Source organism: Eucalyptus grandis, chromosome 6 (assembly GCF_016545825.1).
Source record: "Eucalyptus grandis isolate ANBG69807.140 chromosome 6, ASM1654582v1, whole genome shotgun sequence".
NCBI lineage: Eukaryota > Viridiplantae > Streptophyta > Magnoliopsida > Myrtales > Myrtaceae > Eucalyptus > Eucalyptus grandis.
Window position 1 is genome coordinate 53,351,455 of NC_052617.1, and position 16,030 is coordinate 53,367,484.

A 16,030-nucleotide genomic window follows, 5' to 3' on the forward strand; every position below is an offset into this window, starting at 1 on the left:
ATCGAATCCACCGAGGCTTCATCTTCATCGTCAAGGGAAATGGCCATTAAAATCGCCTTGAGCTCCTTCAATCCGATACCACGTCACGAGATGCATTCCCTTCTCATCGGCAGTATCTGTCTCTCCCGAAACGAAAAGATCTGCAGCTTTTCTCTGGGGGCAAAACTTTGCCAGTGTTAAAGCGTTTGGCAAAACTTTATCATTCTTGTTTTGTCTTATTAAAGAAGTCATGCTTTTAAGACTCAAAATGTGTTCTTTACCCACTTCCATTTAATATGATACATATTTAAGTAATGGGATGTCATTTAGATCGGAGATCACTCCGATGGGTTGTTCGTATCACTTGACACTCTCAGTTTTTCAAAAGTATTCTCAGCATGTCCTAATATTTTCATACTATCTATTATGAAGATAGAATTGATCTAGTAGTTAGTAATTTCGGCCATTGATAAGAGTCGACTACTGGTGTTCTTGCGGATGATTTCCTTGTTCTGGCAATAGGAGATGGTTCGTGAATGGGGTTTGTAAACAAGACTTGTTCCTAAATGGTCATCAATTAACCATTTGAGGAGAAATGGAAGCAAAAAAATATTGATCGAAACAAGGAATGGTTTCATATTTTATCTTTTTTTCATCCATACCCTACTAAAGAAGCCACAATCTAGACATTGATGGATTATTGAATCATCTGTAGCATAGGACCATCCATACATAATTCTGCTACGCATTTTATTAATCGAAGACCTCAGCTAAGTAATGCGAAAGTCCTCTTTTACTTGGAAATGAACCGACGATCAATCCAGCTAAGTACATAGAAAACACTTCTCACATTCAACTTTATTTGCCATTCTCATACAAACCCAACCTTACTTTTCTGCCTACACGCATGCATGAAATGCAAGCGTGCATGCATTACATTTAGACAGACAGGAACAAAGATACAACGAGAAACACAGCGCAGTACAGATTATATCCAATATTTGAGTGAACTTCGGGATGTATAACGTGATCTAGGGACATTTGTGTCGACCGCCGTGGGTGGTCATGTTGGCGTAGCAAGGGCAAACGTCCTCATTCCCAGAAGTACCGGGAGGCACGCAGTTGCACCTCTTGCAGCACGTGTTGCACGCCCTTATGCACATCTTGTGCCTCGATGCCTTGCTGCACCTGTAGTTGCACTTGGACTTGCAATCTGCAAAGGATCACCAGAAATCGCAATCAACGTAGCCATCTACTATATGGGTCTGTATTAGCTATCAAAGTTCTTATCCGCTCTTTTATTTTCTTCTTGATGATGAACATTTTGGGAGGTTGAAAGTATGTTCGTAGACTCCCCGATGAAAATCTACAAAAGATCTTACCAATTGTCTGAGCTTCGGCTTGGAGTTGTTCTCCACCAAAAACCAGCACCTGACGTTGCAAACCCAGATAAAAAAGAGAGAAACTTTAAGTCAGACTCTCACTCTCAATGGATCTCCTTCCATTCCTTTACACTGAATCTAAATCTGTTTAGAACCGTGTAAAAGGATGCCGGATATACTGCACAAGAAGCATGATATCTGTGCACATAGCGTGTACCTCATGTACCAAGACAACGCAAAGGATCACAAAGAGGATGCTTGTCTTCGCACTCGCCATTTTTCCCTTTTCCTTTCCCACGAGCACGCGACTGCACAACGACTGTAGATCGGAGAGATAGAGAGAGAGAGAGAGAGAGAGAGAGAGAGAGATGAGGAGAATGGATGTGTAGATTTGAGAGCTTGAGAGTGTATTTATAGTGGAGGAGGCTGTTGATGGTGAGAGTTTCCCGCGCAACGCATAATGTGACTCCATTGAAGACCACGTATTTCCGCAAATCTTACTTGCCGTGAATGACCGAGTAATGCTTAAGATTCAATGGCCGGTATTATGCGGTGAAATCGAATTCACATGAATTAAGATTAGGTCGCTCTTCTTTTCTTTTTTCTTTTTTGCACTACCCCTTGCCGCATGACTCTTTAGAGACAATATCGGGACATTGTCACACGGCACGTCATCGACTTATGTATACAATTTGCTCCAATTAGTTAGAGAATGCCATGTATTGTGACCGCTTATACCTCACCAGCCTCCATTTTCTCCGCAATCTGGAAGATGGATTTCGCCATATTTATGTAGCTGACATACTATTTTTGATTGTTGCACATCATATCAATTAGTGGCATGATGTATAGCAATAATATTCCCTAAAAAGATTAATTTGCTACCCAAAGGGTACAAAAAGTTTTGAGATTATAAAAGTAATGCTAAGATGTATTCCCAGATTTTGATTATTATTAAATGATTCAACGAGTTTGATATCATACTTGATGTTTAAATTAAGAAATTTACTTTAGCTTGGATTTTATTTGGTGAATCAAACGACGTGTTATTGTCACGTAATTTAGTAAGAGCCACTAAAAAACCTTAATATCTCTATCATCACTCAAAATTAGTATACAATGTCAGTATACTATGCCGCAATCAAACTGTGTCACCGCAAATTTAGTGTTATTGTTTATTGCGCTACCAACAAGATGTCAAATATGTCTTGAAAACATGAACACTCGATTGAATGGAAATACCGTGCCCAAAAACCACCTCACCATCTTTACGTATGGAAATGAACAGATCGATTTCTTTCTATGCGAAAAACGTCTACAAAACTTAACCAAGTAACTTTAAAATTCAAAATTCAAATGCTACCTTTTCTTTTAACGATACGGATGCACAAAATTAGTTGAAATCCTTTAAAAGATATGGTGATTTCCCTCAATTTGTTGACACCTATAATTGAGGTGATCTTTATCCTATTCTATCATATAGCTTCTGCAACTGGACACCATATTCCCTACAAGCCTACGAAAAACTATCCTTTTTCATGCATTTCACATCCCACAAATGAGCAACTTGTGCTCGGTTTTAAGGACGATATGGAGACGTTTCGTCTTCTTAGCAAAATATGACGTGTGGGTCGTGCAAAAGAGGCCTCAGCTGTCATATTGGCATCTCAGAAGGGCATCTCAGAAATTTCTTGCGGATAAGAAACTGGACATTGAGCCATCGAGTGAAAAGGTCTCTTTCCAGGTGAGGTCTTGGGATATGGCATATGTACTCACAACCACATAATCACAGGATGACAGCGGGAGATTCAACTTTTCGTTAACAGAGCACGAGCTTACAGAACACGGTGACAATACATCCCCTTTCTTCCTGTAATATTCAGCATGTTACCACGACATAAGCAGCAATTGCTGGTTCAAAATACTTTCAATGAAGTACAAGTGGTCTACAAGCCGCTGCTCAAATGATTAAGGATGATACTGAACTGTTGCTGCGTCTGATAGTCATTTGGGGTATAATTTCCACGATCGATTACGATATAGACTCTGAACCTACTTATATTTACCTCTTTACTAGTAACATAAGATTTTCAGTCTTATTGAAGCATATAATTGTAAGAGATTGACTATCCTTTATTTTTTATATATAGATAGATGCATCTAGTTCTTTTGAGTTCTACCATGCATCCCGACAAAATGTGGATTTAATTGGCAGCGCAGGTCCTGAACTTTGTGCAGTACAGTGAAGCAATATGATAGGAAAAGGAAAGCTTGCCATAGACTAAGACTTTGTAGAACCAAAACTGTGTGGACCATTACGACATCGAAGCATCGACAATTACTTTGGAATCTAGTTTTGTCCACGACCTATATTTATTCATTTTTGGATGTTCCATTTCCTGGTCACCTACTTGGTTAACGATGGGAAAGAATTGAATGCTGTACTTTGATGAGTTACATTCTGTGCTGTTGCCTGTATACAGTTGGCAACACCTATAGATCTGTTTACCAACCCTAGAGTTGAGTCTCTTTATCAGAAAATTTAGGATACATTTTCTTTATCATAATTAGCTGTACATGGTTTCAGATCTTGAAGAGGATCTCGAAACGATAACTTTTGTTACGTGACTGATGTCATATGATGTTAATGGTACCAACCACTACAGCAATGGAAGGAAAAGCTTTTGTAGTACTCACTGTGAAATTAAACTTTTTAGGGTCATTGTGGAGTAAATTTGTTGCCTGATAATACCTAAGATTCGTTGATGAGATTGACTAAGGTATCGCAAAACCGAATTGTATTAGATTGCCCACAGATACATCGCAAGGTTTCTGATAATTTATTGACAGAGGGCACAACATTTTATGTAGGAAGAATAGAAAAAAAAACCTCCATTACAAGGTTTCTGATCATTATTATTCCAAAGTTACTCGAGTATGAAGTGCTATGCTGCATTTAACATATATAAAAAAACTATCTAAGACCTACATACAAAAGAATCACATCACAATTATAGAGGCGTCGTGTTGGAGAATCTTCAAAAGCTTAAAATCGAACCCAGCATCTCGTGCACTGTGCCATACAATCTCCCTTGCAATCAATGTTATAACCTAAGACTTTTGGATTTCGGAGCAGAAGATTGCGGAGAGACTTGCCCTTTATCCCCCAATCTTTTCCAGGACTTTGACATTGCTCTTCACTTCTTCTTCGAGCTTGCATCCGAGAACCTCAGGGAACTTCTTGAGCAACTTGCAAAGATCGTCGTCCGAGAGGCTTAAACTCCTCAAATAATCTAAAGTTTCACCTAGAGCTTCGTAGGTAGGGACTTCCTTTTTCCGTTCTTCACCCCAGTAAGGTGAATGAATCTGGCCAAATGCTTTACCAAGCATCTTGTCCTCCTCCTCATTGCTGAAATTGAACACAGAAAGAGCATCTCTACATCTTTCCCATGTTCTCTTCTCTTCTTCACTTAAATCTACGTTTACAGCAGTTGCACGTACTACCCATTTCTTAGCAAAGAGACTTGGAGGCCAAGCTAAGCTGGTCACTTTAGATATGGGCCAACTGGAGACATGTGTGCTTAAAGCAGCACTAGAAAGTGCAACAGTCACATTATCGCTCTGCAAGACAATTCATATAATTCGATGCAATTAATGAATATTTCACAAGAAAGGAAAGTACAAGATCTAAAGCATGAATTACATTGATTTGTCATTGATAACTCTGCTGTAATATTGTCCAAGTTCATTTGAGCAGCAATGAACAAAGCCAAAGTGAAGCACAAAAGATATATAAGACAAGGAAATAAAACTGCAGAAGCGGGAAGCAAATTATGTCTGTGAGCTATATATACAGCATCATGACTCTCATTGTGCTCAAAGAAGTGAGATGAAATCCTCATGCCTTTCGTTCCTCAAACTATTAATCCTAATTGTCCCAAGTTTCCTATATACTCAAAAGAGATGCATTCGAGGGTTAGACGTGTCGACAAGCTTCAGAGAAAAAATTCAAGCATGACAATAAGATTTCAAGCATTCTTGCAATATCCTTAAAGTTAAGCTACAGGACTTTGGGATGTGAATTCTGATATTTCATTCAGGTTCTAAGTTTGTGAAGTCCGTTTGAAAACCAAGATGATCCCATATCTTCGTTCTTTCTCCCTAAATCAGGAAAATGAGAGAAAAGCTTAGTCATGTACCTAATAGTACGCAATATTTTGAATTTTTAGTATCTGACCTTCAAAAGATAGTCATTAGGATGATCCAGAGAAACCAGTTTCAAATTGTACAAAGAACTCCGGGAACCAAGACTAGACAATCTGATATCTTAGTTCCCAATTTCTCAGTTAGGATGAGAAAAAATTCATCATGCACTAGTCAAAACACGCATTCTTTACTCGAAATGTGTTAAATGACTCAACAAAGTGGTAAGACCCCAACAACAGAATGAATCTGTTCTATGAATTCCTCAAGAACAACAATGCAATGTGCACAAACTGCAGTGCTGCTGGCTGGCTCATGCCTTTAACAAGTTTTTCACTCATTGATAATACAGACATTGTTATCATATTTGCCATATGTTACAGAATGGTTACAGAAACAAGTACTTAAGTACACCAATTGTTTAACTAACATAGGACAGCATCATCAAATGCAGACGATCGTTTAAACAAAAACCCACCTGCAATGTAACTAGGCCTAATTTATAGCACAGTCTTGCCAGCAAGGACTAACAAATCCCACCTGCTCTGTAACTTGGCCTAATTTCAATTTTAGCCAGCAAGGACTGACAGTTAAGGATCTCTCAGAGTGTAATTTGCAGGCATTCATTACTATCAAAGAGGTTCCCTAGAGTATGGAAAGAGCTCAGCTTAGCCCACAAAGATTCAATGGGGAAAAAGGATTAATTGACTAGTTTGCAAAATATAGTGCCATTAGGAGATGAAAATAAGGGTCACAGCAGACTGAAAAGGTTGCAGCATGCACAGGTTTCGCTTAATTTTAATAGTTCCTCTAGCACACACCATTGCAACTGGTACTTGAGGTTTGAGTGGTAACTTGTATTCCACTACCTTCTCCAATTGTCAATCCGGCCCTTAAAACATGCTCATGCACAGGAATGTTCTTTCTTGATAAGCTTAAACCAGAATGTTGAGTCCATAGGTTTGGTAGCTGTATGAATCTGTTGGGTCCATACACGTAAACAGTGATGAAATTCATGGACATGTGAGCTGGTAAGCAGATTCCCTTGCACAACCTTCTATTTATTTAGCTGGAGCAGGGAAGTAACATGAGAAAATGGAGACTGGACTTCCCATAGTGGTATGTAGCCATATAAAGAGGTAAACTAGAACCAATGCCTCTCCTAATTTAATTTGCTAACAAGGTAGATATCACCATGGTACTTTTTCTTCTTCTTTTTCTTGGTAAAGATCACCATGGTACTTTGAAGTCATATAATTGCAAAAGTTCAATCTTAAATACACAGGAAGTATTGTTTAGTAACCCACTCTGCTAATGGGATGAGGACAACAATGGCTAAGCCTTATCCTATCCTGAGATTGGCTATATAAATATTTTCTTGCTATTGTTCCCTACTATGAGTCAAGTCTGATGTATGATCAAAATACTCCACATCTTTCCATATTTATTCATTCGTGTCTTTTTAGATCTTTCTTTATCCTTTAACTCGTGTCTTCATCCTATAATACCATTTTCTCATTGGAGCATCTACATGTCCAATATGGATGTTTTTCTAGTTCTTCTACAGGTATCTTTTACAGCCAGGCAGACTGTTGAAAAGCTATAAACTGCAAAAAGCAATTAAACATCACCAAAAATAATGGTCCTCCACTCGTCCATCGTGAGTTGGAAGAGAGGGGGAAGGTGTTAGGGTGGTTTATCTTGAGTGCGGACGGGTCAAGAAACTAAGCCACGTATCTAGGAGACTCACCCTATCAACCTGCTTCTCCCATCTCTCTTAACAGGTTCTTCAATCCACAGATTTGTGAATTTTTTACATGAATTAGTTAAGTGAATTAGAGATATGAAGTATGCCTTGAGAAGGGGACGAGGTTCTAGGAAGGAAAGCAAGCTGCAATTAAGGATGGGGAGGAGAAGATTACCCACCCTTCCTTGTATCCATTCTTGCAGGGAATGACCTAAGTAGCAACATAGAATAGAATTATGTGTACCCAAGAATCTGCAACCTAGGTGAGCCCCATAGCATAATAGAATTTCTGTAATATTAGTTCCTAACCTAGTCACCCTCGCTCTTGTTTCCACTTTCAGAAAAAGTGAATCACAATAATCAAGTCACAAGAAACAAAATATCCAGCACCTTAAATGAAGAAGCCATGAGTCTAATGGCAGGACACTGAAGCCTGGAGAGCTTGATAACTGGATGTAAATCAAGCCCTCGTGTATGTCCAATTTTTGTAAGAGACACATTCCTTTCACAACATTGCAAATTATAACTCATTCACAAGTAAAAGGGCCCTCTCCTGCTTATATATATAACTTATTCAACGTGCTGAGATGATTACTGGCCCGATGGACATAAGATTTCACAAGAAACTCCAAAAAATTCAGGCATATCCTCAGCAATATACGTTCGAAAGCATTCGAAGTTAGCCAGTCAGATGAACAAAATAGTGGTTTTGTATTTTGGAGAAATTCACGAGAGTGATACGATCCTTCATATCACGTTCCATTGGTTACAATCCAAATGAAAGACCTCCTTGCAGCTTATACCGCAAAACCAAATTTGCCGAAGGCAGTTATGAAGTACAAACATGTGCTTTGCCATGCCAAAGAAGAAAAGGAAAGGCATTTCAATTTTCGTCCATGCGCCCGAAATTCACAACAGCCGAGGAACAAAGATTCGACTTACGGGCGCAAGGTTGAGCAGAGGCGAAGCCAAGCAATTCCCTACCATCCCTACACTTCGAGAAGAAAAAAAAACAGCCATTTAAAGGATAGCCATCACAGGATTTAAAGAAGAGCTGCAATACCAAAATTAAAAGGGGGAAAAAAAAACGAAAAATAAGCTTCTTTTGTATGCCAAAACTATCGTTGATTCCACTTTCTTAGGCGAAAATCTAATCATCCCAAGAAGAGACCATTGAATCTCTGTTAGCGACACCCTACAAGCAAAAAAATCTACAAGCATCGATCTGGGTTTACTTGAACTCTTCAGTTTCAGACAAAACAGCAGAAAATCTAGCGTGAATCCGAGAGAAGCCATGGCGCCTATGGTGATGTCGGAGAAACAGGACAAGATCAGAGACATTACCAGAATCCAAGGGTCTCGCTCCGCTCAGAAGCTCCGGGGAAGAGAGAGAGAGAGAGAGGGGTTGAGTCCTCCGATGGTCGGAATTTGGAATTTGGAATTTGGAGTTTGCGACTCCTGGTTCGCAGGAGGGGGCGCCAAAGATCGGGGAGAAGAAGGTGGGTCCTACTGCAGATATATAAGGTCCATAAAATATTTGTACCATTTCGCAGATATTAGGAATTTTATCAAGTTCTCCATCAGAAAATATAATTTACACCTTCTCCGCTCGACTACTAACATATAGAAAGTTCAATTGATAACTTTTGTTTGAGTACACTCGACATCCATCTAATAATTAATATGTATGATGTGTTTTACACTAATATAGAACCTAATAATCCTAAACATTGGTAATGTCAAGAGATGGATAAATTATCATAACATGAGATATTCACTTGAATTTAAGGTAAATATCGGTCCCATTTTAGTGTTAAAATCGGTTTGACCAATTCTCAGGCTAACCAAGTAGGTTCTTGGGTGTAGAATCTTGGAATTATTAATGGGTGATTTGATTCTCAAGTTAATATTTTGAATTGCTAGTTTTTCCCCGTTGGTTTTATTTAAATTGGTTTAACACCATATATTGAAAAAAAATTAAGAAGTTATAAAGTTGAGGAGTAGATCCCATGAAGGTATGAAATTGGAGTGCATATCCACTCGACCATTGAAAGACTACTGGACATTATCTTAGAAAGCATACACAATATATATAATTTGATTTTGCTAAATAGGTTGATTCTAGGTTTAGTTAGTTTGATTCATCGTTTTAAAAAAAAATTGGAACCGAGACCTACAGAGTAAGTTTCAGCATCAAGTCTTAGAATTGATCCATCTTGAAAGTAATTATCCTTAATTAGAGCATTTTTCCATTTAAAAGGGGAAAAAAAGACAGATTTAGGAATCATTGGTTTTGAGACTAGCCTTGAAACCAGACCCAATGAACTAGTTCCACAAACTTAGAACCGACCTTGCTCGATTTGGTTCTACGTTCTAGGGTAGGGAACCAACCCAATGAGGAATCAGTCGCCCTTAGGATGGCCTACTTTTGATGAGATATTGAAAGATTAATTTGACATGTTAGACAAATAGGGTAATATTCACAATGCCAAGAGAGCGACATCCTAGGAAGAGTAATATATTGGCCAGTGGTGTTCTACTCGTCGACAATCATCATGGACTAATCAGCAATGAAAGCTTAAGACAAGTGTATATCAGAAGAGGAACATGAAATTCCTGGTCAATATTATCCCGCTGAATTGAGCAGAAAATAAAAGCTCCTGTCATGGGAAAAAGAGAGCCTCCGAACGCGTCGAAAAACATTATAAAAGCAGCCTTAATAAAAAAAGCGGTGAATCCAAGAAAGGGTTTGAATGTGAAGCAAAAGCATCGTTAGTTCTGCTTTTGGCCCCATTTCGGTTGACCCAAAAAGCAGCACCCAGTCTATTGTTCAGCCAGCAAGATTCTCTGACAAGTGAAAAAAATCGCGACATTTTTTTCCATGCGCTACTATCACAATGGGACTTATGGAGCCGCCAGTAACTGTATAACAGGTAGCCCTTGGTCGGAGTTTCTTGAAAGCTAGTCAGTCTTTCCTCTTTAAGTAATAAAAAAAAGATGAACGAAGCTGAAGAAGGACATTGTGATTGTTGGTGGGGGTATCTGTGGCCTTGCCACTGCTCTTGCTCTACACGAGTCAACTTTTTCCCTTCTTTTCTATGGTTTTATGTCCATGCGAAAAGTTTTGAGATCATTTGGAGCAGTGAAACCAGCGAAGTTTATGATGTGTTATGCTTGTGAGGATGGGTTTACGGGAAGGGCATTAGGAGTTTGGTCTCAGAGAGATCGGAGTGTCTGCATGCAACGGGAGCAGCCACGACCATTCGAGCCAATGGATGGCGTGCCTTGGATCATCTTGGACTAGGATTGTTGGCTCCGAAAAGACTCGGTTCGTATTGATGGGTTCTCTCTCTCTCTCTCTCAAATGGCATTATTCTGTTTATGAGTGATATTAGTCTAGGAAGTGGGATTCTACGGGAATTTGGCATGTTTCACTTCCTTGAACATGCCTTTCCTTTGGATGAACGGGTGTTTATGCTTGATCAATATGCATAGACTACTCTGAACTTGTTATGTTATGCTTCATCAAATGAGCAGAAACTGAAATGGAGAGATTGCTCTCTGGGTCGTCACAAATCATTTTCTCCACATGAGATCTTGTACTACTCGTCTTTGGCTTGATCGTGATGGCCAGAACTATCGAAATGAAGTTATTTTTTAATTTTCAGCAGTTGATGTTCCCTTTTGCCAAAACTTCCGTTGACTGATCGTTCTTCTTTTCGAACAATTTCACTTCCCCCATAGAAAAATCATGATCCAGCTCATTTAAAGGAAAGCAGTAACATGGCAACGGGTGTAGTCATTTTCCTTGCGGCCGTCTTTTACAATTTTTTTTTCCAATGACTGGTTCAGAAACATGAAGCTTGATCACGGAACAAAACTGGTAAAATCGCCACTAAGGTACAGACTAAGCCCTTCGCAAATATTCGGGGAAACAGGAAGCAATCAATAGTGTTGATATTTCAGAGGCATTTCGCAGGAAAGGGGAAGCGCAGTGCATAAGACGGAGAGATCTTGTCGAAGCTTTGGCCGAGGATCTGTCTCACAGCACCATTCGCTTCACATGCCACGTGATCTCCGTGAAATTGGGCTCCCAGACTTCTTACACAGTTCTAGAACTTCACTACGGCACTGTCATAAAGGCCAAGTTACCATATTTATCTCAACTTCATTCCATGCTGTAAAATTGGCAACAGCAATGCTGCGAATGGAGTGCATCATCTCCCTAAACTAAAATACCGATGTGAACTGAACGTACATATACTCGATCTCCATTTGGTAATTTCTAAGATAATAGGTACGTGAATCTAACATAATTTATGCTATGTCGCTATTTTGTACATGAGTAAACTATGGTAACTTGGCCTTTGTACTTTGTCTTAGAGATTTGGTTCTGCTGTTAATTTAAGAAAACCAAGAGTTCCATTCTTTTTTCCCAGTCTTGAAGAGTTTCTCTTTTTCTTCCCTTATTTGACAGGTTCTGATGGGGATGTGATGGGGTAAATTCCATCGTTTTGAGATATCTTTGCGTGAACCCTACAAAGTTTTCCGCTACAAATGCTATTCGAGGTTTCAAGAGCTATCCAGAAGGTCACGGAATCGACAACCTCTTTGTAGTTGCGATAAAAGAGCAAGTTGTAGTTGGAAGTACCCGTCAACGGCACATTGGTCTTTTGGTTCACAACTCACCTTTGGACACCTACAGGTATGATCTTCCTGTGTCAGCAGTCTTGCTTATTTTCGCGAGCAAAATCTGATCTCAACAGACGAGGAAAGAAAAGGAAATTAACTGAGGAAAATAAGCAGACTAAACAGAGCTAGAAACTCATAGAAAATGCTGAAAAGAATACGTCCATCTAATTAGGACTATATGGTTACCTGCACTACCGTCATCTACGTTTTGCAGATTCAGAGATATCAAAGAACCAAGAGTTGATTAAGATGTCGAGCCTCCAAACCATCAATGATTTCCAGGAAGAGATGAAGGAGATGATAAAGAACAGTGACCAGAGTTTGTCATCTTGCTTGAGATTAAGATACCGCGCCCTGTGGGATTTAATGCTAGAAAGCTTCAGAAAAGGAACCATAACGGTAGCAGGTGATGCATTAGACGCTATGAGTCCATTCATAGGCCAAGGTGACTCGACAAGTCAAGAAGATGCAATAATCATTGCAAGATGTTTGGCACAGAAAATTTTGGAATTCGACAGAAAGACATTATTTGAAAAGTGTACTATGGACAAATGCGAGGACGTGCACAATCAGTACGCAAAGGAAAGGAGAATGAGGCTAATCAAACTGTCCACGCAATCTTTTCTTATGAACAAGATGTTTGAAACTTTGTCCATGGTTGTCAAGCTCTTTTGTATTGTTTTTATGGCCAGCTTCTTCAGGGATTCGGCAGGTCACAGTCAGTTTGACTGAGGCCACCTTGAAGATGTCTTAGGCCAGTCACAGCTCGTGCCTTCATTCTGAGTTACAAGAGGGACCTGGATTAATATCTGAAAGACGAATGAACCACAGTGCAATAACAGCAATGCCTTCATGATTCACTCTGTCTTTAGCAATTTGAGTGAAGCAAAATGAAAGGAGCGAAGGAGAAAAGACGATGACATTGGCTGCACATTTCTTTTGTGAAGTAGTGTTTGCCGCAAATTGCTATCCCGAGGCTCTGCACTGTACAGATTCTTTATAAGTTCGTCTTTTATGATCTGGGATGCGGGTTAGAGTTTTAATTATACAGTGACAATTGTAATAAGTACAGACAATTAAACAAGTGGTTGCTCGTCATTCACACAAAAGCATTGGCAAGTCTGGGGTGCTCTCTAGTTCTAGCAAAAATAAGCAAGTCGGGGGCATTGTGTAGGATCAATTTATAATGAAAGAAGAGACCAGATAATCGATTTCCCTCTTTCCCATTGAATCTTGGATCAAAATAAATTCAATACAGAAGCCCCAGGGAGATAAAATCGCTGTAATTGTCGAAGAATAGATGAGAAGGCATAGGTATATTTTTCCAAGGATCTCTCAAAGTTAGAAAACCCTCAAAGCACATCATATATTCTCATTCCACCCTAAAAGAGCCAAAAACGAGTATTTCCATAGGAAACCATGTCGAAATCTTGTGCAAATTTGGAAGTCCGAATCAATCCGGTCAAAACGGGCACCTAGCCAAGTAATACCCGATGCTCATCCTTCACTGCTCCTAACTCGGACGTCCGATCCAATGGAGCTAGGTGCATAGGGCGTAACCAAGTTACTTCTTTTTGGATGTCGTGTGCTTACGGCCAAGCCCAGTCTTACATCTTCATCTTGTGCAAACTAGATTATCTGCATGATATATATGATCACTCCAGTTGCGTAGGTTGACTCATTACACTGGTTAGTTCGTTATGCTAAGAATTAGTGACTTGAAGTGATTATTTCCTTTTTATAAATTTGATTCAGTTGATAACTAGATCTCTGAAAGGAAATGGCAAAAAGGGCAAGTGGGTTTCACACCAAGGGAACTCGGAAAGGAGGACAATGCGCATAATTCCTGAGATAACCGGTCCGGTGAGTGGAGGGTTTTCTTGTCGACCATACAACCGTACTTTTGCTCATAGATCTCCTCTGATCACTGTGCTTAGCAAGTGTTCTTAAAGCTAACATAACTTTGAACGCAATTAGAGAAAGGTAACGCGGATTGAAGTAATGAACGTGGGAAAACTCCAAAAGGGAGGCACTTTTTTTTATGTTGGTCAGAAAAGGGAAGGCACTTTAGACATTGCCAAAGGGAACTAGAAGCCTTTCTCCGGTATCACACCACTTAATTCGCTGATCCCCAGTAAACGATGTTTCTTTTGACTCTGTTTTTCCTGCAGAATATATGTTTAAGTACTCTCCACTGAAAGAAGTATTAATCTAGGGGGTCACGACGTCACCTTATGGATAGAGTCCTATCTTGTGCACGTGAATAGGGGGTGATTTGCCTATCTGAATAGAAATTAATCAAGAGAGAAGGTCCCTTTTTGCCTTCCAAATTTAACAAATTCACTTGTTGTCTATTGCTGCTCCAAAGCCAGCATATAGGACAGGATGATGCTGATTCTTCTCTCTGATCTGTTGAAGATTGTCCATTAGCTTAGCTTAGGGTTATATATTGCCTGGAGTTCAGACAGTGAACAATTTATGCGCAAAAGAAACTTCAGAAGTCTCCAAAAAGGAAATTCCAAGAACACCTACTATTCTGCGGAAAAAAGTTATAACCCAAGATTAGGTAATGAAACACTAATAAAAAATTCTGGGATTGATCTTATGAATAATGTAAAATGGGGAGTAAATGCTCTCAGTTGATAACTTAATCAACAATGCTCTGGACAATAAAGATTCCCTGTTTCTCTTGTCAAGGAGTAGAAAAGATGCCAAACCTAAACTCTGTCAACAGTAGACAGATCTAAAGAATTTACATCGTTGTTTGCTTTGTCCGGTGCTTCTCCAAGAGCAGCAAAGAGACAAGAAAACAAGGCAAAAGAAGAGCGAAAATTGAGTTTTTCCAATCCAGGATGATCTTCATCGGGATCACCATGGGGATGGCTTCTTCATGGAACCATGGGCATGGCTTTGTGACCGTGATGAAGCAAGAAGAGCTTCTTCAGCACCTTGATCAGCACCACCACACCCGGCTGTGGCGCCCTCTTGGCAGAAACCAATGCGCCTTTAGTCCTCGACACCGTCCGTGCCTCCACGGCCCCGACTCCTGCCGCCTCCCGTGACGACGTCGACGTCGACGTCGACGACCACGACGACGACACGTCGGGATGCCCGTGGCTCCTCGGTAACTCCTCGTTGAAGTCCTCCCACAACATGTCCATCTTCTCCTCCTCCTCCTCCTCTTCACGAAGACCGCCACCTTCTCCATCCGCCATCTCGCCGAGGTCTCCCTCGTCCGAGCCCCGCGAGGACGATCTGTCTCGGAGGGGAGGCGCCGGGGGAGGCGACACGGGCCAAAGTGGGGGCGAGCAGATTGAGCAGGCCGACGGGTCTGGGATCCCGGGGAAGCTGAATCCTTCCTCTGCCATGAGTTTGGGTGGTTCTTGGTATGGGATGTGGAAAAGGAGGGGAGGACTTAGGAAGGAGAATGATGAGAAGGTATTTGGGTTTGGTGGGCTAATTGGCCATGAGATCATGAAAAATTGTAGACGTAGCTCAACTGCTACGAAGTTTTACCTTCTTTGTTTAGTCAGTAGGGAGGAATCTTCTAGGCTATTTAATTGAGCAATTACAAGCGAGGCTATTGGTTTTGGAGGTGGGTGTTCTTTATTTTCTTGGTTTCTGGTCTCATCAAATTCTGAGGATGATTTAAACAATTCTGGAATGCTAATAGGAAGACAAATGGATGGCTACCTTCTAACTAACGACAAGCATTGACGGATGAAAGCACCAATATTCATGTAAATGGCGAAACCAGGAAGGAAAAGGAGATGGTGAAATGTATGACATCTTATCCACCGCCGGATTGGTAGGGGATGATTATACACTGAAATTGATTTTTCATTTGATTTTTTTTTTTAACCTTGGGCCTTCTCAAGAACTCTGGGGATGATTTTCTAACTATTAATGCACGCTTTCATTTCGTGAATGTTAAAAAGACATTTGTGCGCGTCCTGGGGTCGACAACGTCCCCGCCAGAAAGCGACAGCCTCAAATGACTACTACTTACTCGCGTGACTTGCAAAGT

At 40.2% G+C, this 16,030-nt stretch overlaps 3 protein-coding genes across 3 annotated transcripts; all 3 read right to left on the reverse strand.

Moving 5' to 3' along the window:
- Positions 1-708: 708 nt before the first annotated feature.
- On the reverse strand, positions 709-1,759 carry LOC104450773 (gibberellin-regulated protein 2). Its single transcript, XM_010065463.3, has 3 exons — positions 1,579-1,759; positions 1,362-1,410; positions 709-1,192 (listed from the first exon to the last, which is right to left on the reverse strand). The coding sequence occupies exons 1-3, from the start codon at positions 1,636-1,638 to the stop codon at positions 1,011-1,013; spliced, it is 291 nt and encodes a 96-aa protein (XP_010063765.1). The 5' UTR covers positions 1,639-1,759; the 3' UTR covers positions 709-1,010.
- A 2,477-nt stretch (positions 1,760-4,236) lies between these two features.
- Positions 4,237-8,822, reverse strand: LOC104450774. Its single transcript, XM_039316147.1, has 3 exons — positions 8,656-8,822; positions 8,254-8,300; positions 4,237-4,982 (listed from the first exon to the last, which is right to left on the reverse strand). The coding sequence occupies exons 2-3, from the start codon at positions 8,296-8,298 to the stop codon at positions 4,521-4,523; spliced, it is 507 nt and encodes a 168-aa protein (XP_039172081.1). The 5' UTR covers positions 8,299-8,300; positions 8,656-8,822; the 3' UTR covers positions 4,237-4,520.
- A 5,762-nt stretch (positions 8,823-14,584) lies between these two features.
- Positions 14,585-15,649, reverse strand: LOC104450776. Its single transcript, XM_010065465.3, has one exon. It carries the CDS (start codon positions 15,477-15,479, stop codon positions 14,892-14,894), a length of 588 nt encoding a protein of 195 aa, XP_010063767.2. The 5' UTR covers positions 15,480-15,649; the 3' UTR covers positions 14,585-14,891.
- Between the last annotated feature and the right edge of the window lie 381 nt (positions 15,650-16,030).